Below are 15,151 nucleotides of genomic sequence, written 5' to 3'. Positions count from 1 at the left end.
TGTGAGTGTGTATTTGTGTGTATGTAAAGAGAGAAAGAAGAGACGAAGAAGTAAAGAATGAACAAATAGAAAACTGGAAATTCCAGGAAGCTACTTAAAACCCAACTATTTAGAATTGTTATCTTTGGTAAGTATTAGGAGACTTTAAACTTCCACTTTAAGGAATTTTTGTGAGGTTTTTCTAAAATTTATAATTAGTGTATTATTGTAATTTGTATAATAAAAATTACTTTATATTATATTATTGTTTATAATATCACACATTTAAATTATATTACCCAAACACATAAATCAAGATTTACTCCCTGGGGAGGAGTGGGGGAGGAGGAGGGTGGGGCGGAGGAAGTGGGGGAGAGGAGGGGGGAGGAGGCAGGGGGGGGGGACGATGAGGAGGTGGGATGGGGGGGGCAGGGGGGGGGAGGAGGGGGAGGGAGGGCTGCTTTGGGAGGAATCTCCTGACAGTAAAAATGCAAGGTTAGTGGGTGGCCTGGGGGTTTCAGAGATGTTGCACTGACCTCCTGGTTTCAAATTCCATCTCTGATACCTACCAGCTATTAGATTTTTAATAAGCCCTACTTATTTAGTATCCCTATTATAAATAATACTTATTATAAATATTCACTGAGCCCTAGCATGTACCCAGGAACTCTTCCTGGTGCTCTACAAACATTATCTTATTTAACCTTTACAACATCTGATGAAGCAGCCCTGTCATCCCCATCTGGCAGTGCCCAAACCGAGGTTCCAGGCAGGTCCCAAGCAGTAAACGTCCAGACAGGTGGGTGACGCAGCTTCCCTACCAAGTTATTTGGCCTCTCTTTGGGAGCATTATTTTCTGCCTCTGCCCAGCTGAAATTATAAGATTACTAATACCCATCTCATAAGGGTATTAAAACTAAATAAGGTAGTACATGTGGATGTCTCATAAACTCCAATGTACTTTTTATTTTTTTATTTTATTATTTTAAAATTTTATTTATTTAATTAATTTATTTTTGGCTGCACTGGGTCTTCATTGCTGTGCGCGGGCTTTCTCTAGTTGCAGCGAGCGGGGGCTACTCTTCGTTGCGGTAAGCGGGCTTCTCACTGTAGTGGCTCCTCTTGTTGCAGAGCACAGGCTCTAGGCGCATGGGCTTCAGTAGTTGTGGCACACGGGCTCAGTAGTTGTGGCTCATGAGTTCTAGAACGCAGGCTCAGTAGTCGTGGCACACAGGCTTAGTTGCTCCGTGGCATGTGAGATCTTCCCGGACCAGGGCTCGAACCCGTGTCCCCTGCACTGGCAGGTGGATTCTTAACCACTGTGCCACCAGGGAAGCCCCCAATGTACTTTTAAAATGTCACTATTACAATAATTATCAGCATCATTATTATGGCCTCCTCACACTTTACCCTTCCTTTCTAGTTACTGGCAGTATTTTAGGTAGTGAGGCAGATAAAGTACCCTGAGTTTTACACATGTTAGGCTATACTGGTGATCAACGATGCAAAATAGCTTCATTGATAATTATCAGAAAATCACCAGCATTTAAAAGATTCATCAGAAACACCAAATGGTGAGTTTTTACTTAAGCTAAAATTCCCCTTTAGAAAGAAAGTTTTAATCTTCATGAGTCAAGTAACTGACTCCAATGAAGAATTCAGATAAAATATCAAAACAGATTGCAAAAGATGAAAGACATCAAAGGAGTATCTTGGAGAAGTGAAACCCACACCCCAAGGAGAAAGGATATCCACACACAAACAAAAATACCCTTTGAAATCACAGCTGGAAATCTGTCTTTCTCTTGGCATCTCTGTTAAGAAGCCATGTCTCTGTTATCGCACACATTAAAAAATAACATACACTCCCACAAACACATCCAGATGTTCACGAATATTCATGATGTGCTTCCAATCTGGTTTGGACATACCCTTGATTTATTTTTGATTAAGTTCCATCAGCTTCTGCTGGGGTCCATGAGATGGATGACATTGCTGTAGCACAAATTTTGAACATCTTCATATTCTAAATAACTGCAGAAAGTCTCTCAAACTATCCCTTAGAAATCAATGATTTACGCACAAACCTCAGAATAACCAAAGACAGAGAAATTGGTTTACTCCTGAACCCAAACTCTAAGACCACTTCTACAGTTGATCAATTAAGCCTCCACTTCTAAAACAAAGGTTGACATGGGGGATGGGGGGAGGGCAAAAAACTAGAATCTGATGTCCTTTTTCAAGTAATACAGTGAGACTTTAAAGGAAAGGCAACAGACATGCTCTGAAGTTACTAAGATGTATTTTCCAGTCAACAAGTTACTCTGTGTCCCTCCAAACACCGAACGGTTGAAAAGCCAGAAGAACCAAATGAACCAACTGCATAGAACAAAGTAGCTCAACATTTTACCATCTTGCTTTCTTCTATTTGAAATAAAATTCTCGAAACTTCCAAACGGAAAAAAAAAAAAAAAAAAACAAAGGCAGCTCCAAATCAAAAAACTACTGCTGAAACCGGTGTAATGATCTTCTCAAAACAGCTAGCCAGAGAAAGGTCCAGTCAATATACTTGGTGTTGCGGAGCCCAATTCTTTCTGTCCTTAGTCATTTCAGTTGGTTCACAGGAGCTGTGGCGAGAGATCCCTCTAAAATATGGACCTAGTCTAGGGAACTCCCTGGCAGTCCAATGGTTAGGGCTTGGCACTTTCACTTCCGGGGCCCACGTTCCATCACAGGTTGGGGAACTAAGATCCCGCAGTGGCTAAAAACAAATAAAATAAAATGAAATATGGACCTCGTCTACAGCCATACCACCCTGATCACACCCCATCTTGTCTGATAAAACGTGGACCTATAAGGTCAGAAGGCCAACGTCAGGTGTGTGTTCTGACACCAGAGGAGGCTCACAACCCCGCTCCAGGTGACCTCCCGTCCGGGCCCCGCGCGCACGTGCGTGATCCCACTCCAGACCCGACCCTCGCCGCTTCAGCCAAGCTGGGCCTTAAAGGACAGGCGCGTCAACCACTTGGCCTGGGCCACTCAGTCTTTGCCAAGGATCTCAAACTTAGACCTTTGACAATAACAAATAACACTGTAGATACAGCTACAGAAACCCATTCCTAGGGCCTGAAAATAAGGAAACATTTATCACACTCCTTTACATTTTGTCTCAAGTCGAGACCATACTGCCTCTAGTGTGCCACAAATTAGCATGTTTAAAGAGCCTATAATTAGCTTGTGATTAGCATAAATAAATTACACTGTAATCTTCCACGTTAAGTGTTTAATTGTTAAATGTAAACACTGAGATCACACTATACTTTTGGTAACTGTTGGTTTTAATATTCCAGGGCTCCAAAATGCACCTGGCCTGGGCCTCACTTAACTTTGAAAGGTCCCGATTCCAAAACCAGAGACACTCCTTTCCCCTCCAAGCCCAGATTCTGCCATCAAAAAGTGGCCTCTTGAATTTCTTGGCTTTTCTCCCCAATTACTGTCAATCTGATCATCTAGGAATGCTCTCTGTTGTATGTAAATGAAACAACTACAAAGCTCAGACTTTTTTCCCTTTCTGGCAAGCATTTATATTTTCAGCTGAATGCTATTTTGGTGTTTAATCCCTTGGGCATATTGTGTTTATAAATGCAAACAAACAAAAATCAGTCATCTCTGAATGCTCAGGAGCAAAACCAGAAAAAGAAGTTGATGTTGTTGATTCCTATTTGAAAAGTCTGATGAAGACGGCTCAACTATTCTATCACGCATAGCACATCTAATCTGTCCGTTTCCATAATGGTATGAGCAGTCCACAAAGGTCTCTAAGTTTAAGAGGATGGAAGCATACCTAAATTGATCCTAAGTATAATAAAAAAATCTTCTTAATTATGAGAGGTACGGGATGCCAAGATCAAATCTGGAAGCCCAGAGACCTATTTATATTTATGTCCATGTTAATGTGGTGCAATGAACAAAACAATGCTAAGTTGGGACTGGGCATTTGACTACAAATGGGACTTTGTCTGAGAGGAGCCCAAGCAGAGAACTGTATTACCATCTGGCTTAAGACATAAAGCCTCAGTGTATTTTGACATCAAGTGTGTAAATCCCACAGCAGAATGTGGTTCAGACTCACTGTCGAAGGCCCACCGTTTCTGACTGCAATCTGCAAATCAACAGTAGCCCAAAGCTACCAAATAATGTCCATCAAGACAAAATGAAACAAAACAAAAGCAAATGCCCTGGTGCCACAGGTGGGCTTTAGCACTTAGCAGCTGAATATTTAAAGTCAGGACAATTTGCAACACAGCTCACATATTTATCCTGGGGGTGAGAATAAGAATTCAGGTAGCCTCCTGGGGCAGCCAGTGTTCCCTAAGCACTGAGGTGGAGGCAACCCTTATCTTTTCTTAAATATCTTTTCCTGAATATTCAGGGAGCTCAAAGGTACAGGAAACCTGTTTTCCACAGGCTTTGCAGTCTCTAGCAAATAACAAAAGAAGAGCAGTCAATAAAACAAAACAAAACCCCCCATGGAGACTGGACTAGTCTGCATGAATGGGGAAAGCCACAAGGTCACCTTGGCCCAGCCAGTCAACTATTGCTAAACGGCAATGATTTTTGTTTTGTCTTGTGAATGGTGATGAATCAGAGCAACGTTCTACCAATTTTTTTTTGGTTTTTTTTCGGTACGTGGGCCTTTCACGTTGTGGCCTCTCCCGTTGCGGAGCACAGGCTCCAGACGTGTAGGCTCAGAGGCCATGGCTCACAGGCCCAGCCCCTTGGCGGCATGTGGGATCTTCCCCGACGGGGGCACGAACCCGCGTCCCCTGCATCGGCAGGCGGACTCTCAATCGCTGCGCCACCAGGGAAGCCCCGTTCTATCTTTTTAAATCATTAGTGATCCAAGGGCCTGTGAAAGGACAGCATGTATCTTTTCTCTGCACACCTGTTTATGCCTTAGGTTCCAGCCCTAGTAAACTTCTCTCAGTGGCCCATAAAAGCCACATTTTCTCTCATTTTTGACCTTTTCAGTAACTGTGACCTCTGCCTTAAATTGCTCTGCACTGTCTACACCTCGCTCCCCAACCAGATTAATCTTCTGTGTTTCCTTACAGTTGGGCTTGGATATCACCTCCTCCAGGAAGCCTTCCTTTGATTTTCCTAAACTGGGTCAGGGGCTCTCTAGTGTACTCCTGCAGGGCATTTTAGTAGTCTGATTAGGGAATTCCCTGCCAGTCCAGTGGTTAGGAGTTGGCACTTTCACTGCTGTGGGCCAGGGTTTGATCCCTGATCAGGGAACGAAGATTTCACAAGCTGCACAGTATGGCAAAAAAAAAAAAAAAAAGTCTGCTCACTTGTCTAACGTCCCCACTAAACTGTGACATCTTTGTGGATGGGGAACATATCTCTATCTGTATTTCTGGAATGACAACATCTCAGATGCTTGACGCTCATTTAATAGTTTTAAATAATTACATACACAAATGAATTCAACAAATGCTTACTGAGCACCTATTATGTGCCATGCACTGTTCTCCATGCTAGAATACAGAAAGGACCAAAACAGACTGACAAAAATCCCTGTCCTCAAACTAGGATTTACTGGGAAGGGACATGAGGGAACTTTGTGGGGTGTCTGTCCTACATCACGCTGGGGTGTGGATAACATGCCTATACCCACTTGACAAAACTGGATAGCTAAGATGCAAGCATTTCAATATGTAAATTTTACGTCACAAAGAACTTTTAAAAAATAATAATTGGGCTTCCCTGGTGGCACAGTGGTTGAGAGTCCGCCTGCCGATGCAGGGGACAGAGGTTCGTGCCCCGGTCCGGGAAGACCCCACGTGCCGCGGAGCGGCTGGGCCCGTGAGCCGTGGCCGCTGAGCCTGCGCGTCCGGAGCCTGTGCTCCGCAACGGGAGAGGCCACAACAGTGAGAGGCCCGCGTACCGCAAAAAAATAATAATAATAATAATTAAGCAGGCGTGAAGGGGCTTCCCTGGTGGCGCAGTGGTTAAGAATCCACCTGCCAATGCAGGGGACACAGATTCGAGCCCTGGTCTGGGAAGATCCCACGTGCCGCGGAGCAACTAAGCCCGTGCGCCACGACTACTGAGCCTGCGCTCTAGAGCCCGCGAGCCACAATTACTGAAGCCTGTGTGCCACAACTACTGAAGCCCACGTGACTAGAGCCCGTGCTCCACAACAAGAAAAGCCACCACAATGAGAAGACTGCGCACAGCAACGAAGACCCAATGCAGCCAGAAATAAATAAATAAAAATAAATAAATAAGAAGCAGGCGTGAAGAGTAAAGATGAAGTGAGAATGTCAGGATGCTGGTAAGTGCTGAAGCTGGGTAAGAGGCACAGGAAGTTTGTTATAGTATATGCTGTTTATATATTTTTGAAATTTTCCAAAATAAAAGCTAAAAGAAACCTCTGCACTCAGGTGAATAAATATTAATGAAGTACAAATAAAAGATACTCCTGCATCATGACAGGAATTTTTGAACCAGGAATAGAAAGAAAGGAAGAGAAATGAACAGTTATAGGTCACTTACAATGAGGGACCAGGTATACTTTATAGCAGTTTTCTCATTTAATCCTTGTAACAACTTTATGAGATATTTTTACCCCATTTTATAGATGGGGGAACTGGAGCTTAGAAAGGTTACACAACGTGCCAGTTAAGTACAACAGCCAGAATTTGAACCCAAGTCTTCCTGACTTCCCCAGTCTCCTTCCATCATGTCTCTCACACCCTTTTGCCACTGTGACAATCACCGAGGCCAGGACTCCAGCCTGGGCGTGGGGTGAGAGTGGTAGGGTCTGAAGAAGCCCCAAGAATCACCTCTAGTCACGCCAGGCACCACTCTTACTGCCTCTGTCTCTGTCCGGAATTATACCTCAAAAGATTAAATTACGAAAATTGCTAGGAACAATAATTATGCCCCAGAATCATTCGTACACCATCGGCAATGGTTCTGATATCACATTTCTCTCTGATAATATGTAATAGTTCCAGTCCTCAAAGACCTGGGTGAGTCTTGCCTGGGTTCTTGGCTCTTGAGGCCCCACGCAGATGTGTTAACAGTTTGGCACAAACTGTAAGTCACCTGTAAGTGGCACAGAGATCCTGTAAGTGGTGACTTCTCTGTCAAGGCTATGATACACCAACCACTGTACAAACTTGTTTCTGCCAACATCCAAGTAGACTCAGCCGCAAAGATGTCGAGGAAGCTGACATGGCCGGTAATAAGAGGCTGCCTTGCATGTGTCCCTCTCCTGGCCATGGTGTCACTTTGACAGATGTCAGACTTAGCATCACTAGACATGGGCCCATTATGGACTTGGAAAGCTGTTGTCATTTCCAAATGCAGCTTCTCACAGCCAAAAAAACACACAGTGCTCAGCGATGTGCCCAAATGTATGGAAATACGGGCAACTTCCCTGCTGTTCCCAAACACTAACGTCCTAATCCCCAGCAGAGGCAAGGGCTGTGGTCCAAACACACGGTTCCTTTAGGGCCCACTTGGTGCTAAACAGAAACTCTCAGGGCAGTTATAAATCTCAATCATAATCCGTGCTTATGCTGTTGCATTTTTACTCATCTGTACTCTCTCTGTTACCTTCGTCTAAACTAACTGGCCCCCAAAACACTTCATCAAGCAAGGGCTTTATTCCAGCCAGGGTCCAGGTGATTAGGTCCTGGAGAAGTAGTCTGATATCCAGACCCAGAAGTTAATTATTAACATAATTATCAAAACCTTTTATTTTTCAGGGTTAAGTCAAGCATCTCTGTGGGCAGGGTGACTTTTTGGCTTGTTTGTTCTCCAATTGACATGTAACTAGCTCTTAAGGACACTGCATTTTTGGACTTTTTATTTTTTTTTTAATTTTTATTTATTTATTTTTTTTTGTGGTACGCGGGCCTCTCACTGTTGTGGGCTCTCCCGTTGCGGAGCACAGGCTCCCGACGCGCAGGCTCAGAGGCCATGGCTCACAGGCCCAGCCGCTCCGCAGCATGTGGGATCTTCCCGGACCCGGGCACGAACCCGTGTCTCCTGCATCGGCAGGCGGATTCTCAACCACTGCGCCACCAGGGAAGCCCTGGACTTTTTAAAGCCAAACATAAATATCTAAATATCTATTCTGTCTATAGAACATTTCCTCAATCTCCCAAATTCACCCATAGGATGTGAAATGAAACAAACCCATAAAACCAATTTAAACCATCACCCCAAACTCTCTGCCCTCAAAGCTGTCTCTAATGACTTTTTTTACAGCAGATACAACAAACTTAATGCTATTGTTTTCCCTGTAAATTGTTTTATGCTCCTAACATGTTACTATTTCCTCTTAGTGCTTTCGGTGGATTATTTCTTCTCCAAGTCATCTCATTTCTGCTTTCTTATTTCCTTTCGGCAATTTTTTTTTTTTTTTTCCTTTTTGGCTGAGCGTGCCACATGCAGGATCTTAGTTCCCTGGCCAGAGATCAAACCCATGCCCCCTGCAGGGGAAGCACAGAGTCCTAACCACTGGACCACCAGGGAAGTCCCTCACTTCTGCGTTTGACACAGGGCTGCTCACTAGCACAGAAAACAAGTATTAAGCTGCAGGTCCTCAGACCCCAAGCTGCCCCAAGAGCCTAGCATGCAAGAATTTTGCCTACCTGTCCGAAGGCATAATTCGCAATCTAGAAATACGGGTAAATTCTGATGCAATAAAAAGTGGTGTTATGAAAAAAAAAAAAAAGGTAGCATTACGGACTGAAAGTTGCAGCTTTTCAAGAAAATGAGTTCCCATCAGGACTCAATCTGTGATGACCTAACCACCCTGAGAGGGAACTTTCCCTAAGTCGCCAGTGTTGCAAGCATGGCCTGAACGATGACCTTAAACAACCTTTAACTTCTGGACTCCTGAGCCATGTGAAGGATGTGAACTACATGGCGTCTAACTTGGTCTGCAATACTTGCCTGGAATCTCAAAGAAAGGGAACTGAATACGCTGACTTGGGATCTTACTTGTCTCACTAACTACACTTTAAAGGATGAAGAGAGTTTCCAGCCAGCTCCCATCTACCACCACATTCCTGCACCTTTGATGAGAAGTAATTTAGCTCACACGGTGTTTTCTCCCTACACTGTCTTTTGCAAAGGCTCTGGAACAGAGCACACCAAATTAGGCCCATCTGTCTAAATGGGAAGCAGTTATTTATTCCAACTCCAGGCAGTCTTCCTTTCCTACCAAGAAGCTGCTTTCCAAGGTTCCCAAACACTGTGGAATGACTATGGTAACCCCAACTCTTAACCGGCTAGAATGTGGGGAAGAGCAGTTGAGTGTCATATCAAGGATCATCTGTCAATTCACAGCCATCATTTCCTTGCATGGTGAAATGTCCAAGGAAGCCACAGAGTATCCTATTATTCAAGGTCAAAATTGTAACATTCAAGAACTCAGTGCAATAATGAAGTTGCTGTTTGGCTGCAATCTTGCCAAAAAAAAAAAAAAAAAAAAAGGCAGTAACTGTGCCTCAATAGGAGAGTCTAATTAATTTTATCAGTCTTTTGCCACATGAGAATACTTTCTTAAAAGGAAAGAAATAATGCCCCTCCCCACCCCCCTTCACACATGCCAGGGGACAAAGTTATAGGAAAGAAGCCCTTGGCAACAATGACGCCCATGTGCCTGCCTGGGCCAGGGTGTCAGGCTCCTGGGGTGATGGCTTTCTGCCCCCAACGGATGCTTCTCAGCCTCAGTCCATTCCATTATACTAACTCCCACCCATGTTGAACACGAAATCAGTGAACAAAAAGGAAAAAGGATCAATAGTTATTTGACAGTTATTATATAAGAAATCTTTACGTGGACTGAGTTAAGGAAAGAAATGAAACTGCATAAGAGCACCAGCATCTTACTTAGGGTGGAAGTGAATGATGTCTACTTACGGAATACACAGCAGCAGTGCCTAAACTATTTGGTGGATCCCTTATCCAATAGGTTTTTTCAAACATAAAAGGAATTATTAATAAAAGAATTATCTGTTCCGAGTTACTAATTTTTTCATCTCTACTAGAAGTAGATTTATGGAAAAATCACAAAATAAATAAGGATTCAATTGAATCAGTAGTTTTCAACATTTTTTTGAAGGCAGAGGTACTGTTACTCAGAAAAGATCCACGTAGTCCCCTAATACATAAAAGATGCTTAAAAAGGAGCTGGTCCAGATTAGGAAACACGGAGTGTTAAGCCTTTTCTTCTGCCTGCCTCTCATTCCTAAAATGGTCTTAAGGTCACCACAATGAAACAGAACAATTTGAGAAGCACTGAACCAAAATGAACCCAAGACCTATATAGCAAATTTAAATTAATAAATGCAGAAGTTTGGGTAAGATACTTTCTAGTAAATGTACAACATGGAAATACCAGCACACTAGATTATATAGACCTAAACTCTGTACTTACTGTTTATCACATGGAACTTCAAATGCTCCACTAATCATACACATAAAAGTCCTTATAAAACAGCCAAATGAATTTCAATGCACCAGAGAAGAGTTGGGTCTTCCTTGGTTATCTTGGTAAAATCATGAAAAATGGTGATTACAAAGAGGTCTTAGCAACATGGAAGAACTATAATAAAATGTTAAGTAAAAAAGCAAGAATTACATTGCTCATGTAAAAATGCCCAGAAAAACACGGAACGGAGACTTGCTAAAACACCAAAATGGCTACTGCTAGGTGAGAAATTAGGATGGTTTCTTGTTTCTTTAAATTTTATTTTGTTCAAAACAAAAAAGAAGGGCTTCCCTGGTGGCGCAGTGGTTGAGAGTCCGCCTGCCGATGCAGGGAACACGGGTTCGTGCCCCGGTCCGGGAAGATCCCACGTGCCGCGGAGCGGCTGGACCCGTGAGCCATGGCCGCTGAGCCTGCGCGTCCGGAGCCTGTGCTCCGCAACGGGAGAGGCCACAGCAGTGAGAGGCCCGCGTACCGCAAAAAAAAAAAAAAAAAAAATGTAGTGTATACCGGCCAACAGTAAAAACATCCTTTCCCCTTAAGCTAAAAAAAATTAAAATTCAAATGCAATCTTTTAATGAATAAAAAAATTTGATCATTATTGCCCCAACTAATACTCATGCAGTCTGACAGCCACAGACCTGGGTTAATCCTTTGGGGATCTGAATTTTTTCTCTCAAACTAGTGCAGCAGCCTGCAGAGTAATAATGCACACACAGCCAGCCACGAGAGGGCTGAAGGAGCGGATGCCGGACCAGGAGCAGCCCGGCTGGGCAAGAACATATAGCCAGTGCCCCACTCACCACATCCAGGTCCTGGGAAACCCGCCGTTTCCGCAGCTCCTCCATCCTCTCGCACACGTCGGAGAAACACGTATTGTAATAATCTGCATACTGTTGCGCCAGGTCATCGATGTTTCCCAGGGAGCCGTCCTGAGGGTGAGGAGGGCGGGGGACGAAACAGGAAGAGAACAAAGGCGATCAGTCCACCTGCAAACGCCCCACATCATCCAGTCTTCCTCTACGCGGCACCTATACTAATAACAGCTGGCATTTTTTCAGTGGTGGACGTGTGCCAGGCTAAATTTTATACGCGACATGTCCTCCTCATGCTGAGGACAGCCCTGGGACATAGGACCTATTTTCCTCCCTGTGTATAGATGGACAAACAGCAGCTCAAAAAAGCTGAGTGACAGCCCAAGTATTGCACGGCTACCGAGCAAAGAAGCCCGGCCTCCAGCTCAGGACTGTCTGATGCCAAAGCCACGGTTTTAACCCACATCCCTGCCTGCCTTGCAGGGCCAAGAAACCCCTGGGCAAACCACTGTGTCAGTGCGAGACACCCGAAAGCCCAGTCGGTGGCTGCATCAGAACCTCTGGGGAAGCGTTTGAGAAACCCAGATGCCAGGACACCACTCCTGGGAATTCACATGGGAAGCTGAGAATTCAGACGCCAACAGGGAATGCTGTATCTGGGACACACCTGAACCATACCTCCCCCATGAGACCCTCAGAAAAGTGGGAACTCTTATTCCCTACATCATTCAAGTACAGATGCAAGAGAACAAATTCAGCTAAATAAATAAGGAAACATATCTGTCTCTCCACTGAGGGACGGGCCCAGAAGCTGCTCTGGAGCCCACACCCCCGAGTTCACATCCAGCTCTACGGTCACCTCTGGTTCGGCAGCCTTAAGCATGTTTCCTAATCTCTGGCAACGCTGGGATACCTCCCCGTGAGGAGTGATTAAGTAACATGACATACTCAGAGCTTGCTCCTTCACAGTCCTCCTGGCACATAGTAAGTGCTCAATTTACTTAGCTGATAATATTCACTACAAATAATGTTTCAGATTGTAGTCTTCCTGTAGGGGAACTGATTCCTAAAGACATGTTTGAACACATACACAGAGGATGACAGCAATGCTGTATACATTTGTACGTTATGCCATTTTGTCTATTCATTCATTCATTCATTCATTCATTCAGAGAAGCATCTCCCCTGCCCCTTTTCCCCTCCCAACAAGGTCTTTTTTGGTATGAATAAAAGACCCTACCAAGACAACCAAGGAAAAGGATTTTACCAAGATAACCAAGGAAAACACAACTCTTAGGCAACCGAAAAAGTGCATACACATTTTCCCTGGGACAGACCACTGGCCAGCCCTGTCTCATAGTTAATGCCAGCACACCATCCTTAGCGCACGTGTCTAAGACTGCAAAGCACACTTAGACGCAGACAGGCTTTGGGAATTAAGAGTTCTTCAGTGCTGGTGCTGAAATCTCTTCAGAATAGTCATCATGATCTCAAAGTTTGTTTCAAAATTTGCAGACATCAAGTGTCAATCAAAACTGAAGATGGGGCTTCCCTGGTGGCGCAGTGGTTGAGAGTCCACCTGCCGATGCAGGGGACGCGGGTTCGTGCCCCGGTACGGGAAGGTCCCACATGCCGCGGAGCAGCTGGGCCCGTGAGCCATGGTCGCTGAGCCTGCGCGTACGGAGCCTGAGCTCCGCAACGGGAGAAGCCACAACAGTGAGAGGCCCGTGTACCGCAAAAAAAAAAAAAAAAAAAAAAGAAAAAACTGAAGATGAAACACCAATGAATGTTGAATTCTCATGCTTTAGATGTACTTCCTTTTTAGAGTTTTTGGTTCTCTGCTATTTATACCATACTGTTTCATATAAATTTCCTTCTCACTAACTTCGTTTGTGCTATTGAAATAAAATTACAGTATATAACAACAACAAAAAGAGAATTCTTCAAAAGCCTTTCTGCTGGGACTTCCCTGGTGGCGCAGTGGTTAAGAATCCGCCTGCCAATGCAGGGGACGGGGGTTTGAGCCCTGGTCTGGGAAGATCCCACATGCCGCGGAGCAACTAAGCCCACGCGCCGCAACTACTGAAGCCCGCGCGCCTAGAGCACGTGCTCCGCAACAAGAGAAGCCACCGCAATGAGAAGCCCCTGCGCTGCAACGAAGAGTAGCCCCCCACTCACCGCAAGTAGAGAAAGCCCGCACGCAGCAGTGAAGACCCAGTGCAGCCTAATTAATTAATTAATTAATTTTAAAAAAGAAAAAAGAAAAAAGAAAGGCTTTCTGCTAAAGACCTCAAGGCCCCTGGTCAGGATGAGCGGGTCAGAGCAAGTGACCACCTCTATCCCACTTCTGCATTCACCAATTTCACAAAACTGACAGAGTCGGGAAACAGAATTGAAAGAAATGATTTTTTATAGAAAAGATTCTTCCTTTGTTACCAATAAAATGTTCTATGCTTGAGGTAATTGCCTCAAAGTCCCCAGTACAGAGCTAGGGATGGGAAGCTCTGTACAGCAACAGTAAGATGTTTGAACATGTCTGGGCAAAAGTCAGTCCCTCCCGTCTGAGACAACAGGCTGGATGGCCACAGTACAGGTGGCAGGAGCTTACACCTCCCCCCAGAAAAGGTTTGTCACGTTTCCGGTAGGGAAAATAAGAAGGAGTCGAATGGAAGTCTGCTGCTAGCCTCTGAGGAAACGCACAGAGCAGATTTGCATCATAAAACGGATTACGATCCTGAGGTCTGCCCTGACTCGTCTCAACTCAACAGCACATGCCCCATGGGCCACAACATGAAAATCTACATCCTCCTGACTGGTCTTCTTGTCTCCTTCCCCATTTGGCCTCACCTGCCTTGCATCCAGTCACCAAAGTGACCTTGCAAAACAAGAGATCAGACCGCGTCTCTCTCCTAAGAATGATCTGTGCCGCACACATCACCCATTCTACAAATAAACCCCACACTTACCAGCCCGGTGGAGAGAGGGGCTGAGGCCTGCCGACGGGGAGGACCGGAGGAGTGAGAGAAGACAGGCAGCCCCTACAGTGGTGGCTCCCCCAGCCCCCATGCCACCCCCAACACCAAGAGAAAGTACTGGAAGAAAATTTAGGAAAGAGCGAGGACAGAAGGGCTGCTCCCATGGGAGCATCTGTTCCAGCCAACGACCAGGACTATGACAGTGTAAAGTGCCCAGCGAGGCAAGGGCTCCAGACCACCGCTGCCTCAGCCAGAGAGACGCATCTGGACAGTTCCTAGGACAAAGGGAACTGGGCTACCTTTAACATCAGGGTATCTGCCTTCTATTGACCCAGGATGTTTGCTTGCACCTCAAAGACACACGCCCTCACCACCCCACTTCTCTTCAAGAGCATGAAGTTTTCTTAGCTCCCTCGCCCAGTATATACTGGGAAAGATGAGTGTGTGTTGGAAGGTAAAAAGGACGGGACTTGCAAGAGTGTTACCTGAGAACCCATCTTCATGAGTTATTGCCCTGATCCGGCCACTCCCCACAGCAACTGGGGCTCCTAGAAGACCTTGGGCTCTTCAGAATTGTCTTAGTCTCTCGAGAGTTTGATGCCATCCTCATCAAGAAACTTCTGCCTTCATCCCTCCAGGAAATGAAACATACCTGCCACCTTTGACCAAACACAAAATCTGTATCTTCTAATACCTGAGTGAACTTGTGAGAGGGGCTATATCCACACATTTCCCTATGGCTTGCTGTTCTTAATGGAAATTAACCTACCTCTCTCTCTCCCACTCTCTCTTATTCACAGAGGCACTGAGAGTGATACTGACCAAGCCAAGACACTCCAATCTCGATGGCTGGCTTCTCAAAAATA

At 44.9% G+C, this 15,151-nt stretch overlaps 1 protein-coding gene across 11 annotated transcripts in view; it reads right to left on the bottom strand.

The window, feature by feature from the left end:
- SASH1 (SAM and SH3 domain containing 1) overlaps window positions 1-15,151 on the bottom strand; it is a 668,710-nt gene that overhangs the window by 137,392 nt on the left and 516,167 nt on the right. For all 11 annotated transcript variants that reach the window (XM_067010989.1, XM_067010984.1, XM_059083442.2 and 8 more), the window contains exon 2: window positions 11,299-11,427. In XM_067010989.1, the coding sequence (XP_066867090.1) occupies window positions 11,299-11,343 (45 nt within the window). In that variant the 5' untranslated portion in view covers window positions 11,344-11,427. The remainder of the gene's footprint in view (window positions 1-11,298; window positions 11,428-15,151) is intronic.

The sequence above is a fragment of the Kogia breviceps genome, chromosome 13 (assembly GCF_026419965.1).
Source record: "Kogia breviceps isolate mKogBre1 chromosome 13, mKogBre1 haplotype 1, whole genome shotgun sequence".
NCBI classification, from domain to species: domain Eukaryota; kingdom Metazoa; phylum Chordata; class Mammalia; order Artiodactyla; family Physeteridae; genus Kogia; species Kogia breviceps.
The sequence above is the reverse complement of the archived record's forward strand: the minus strand, read 5'-3'. Positions and strand labels throughout refer to the sequence as shown.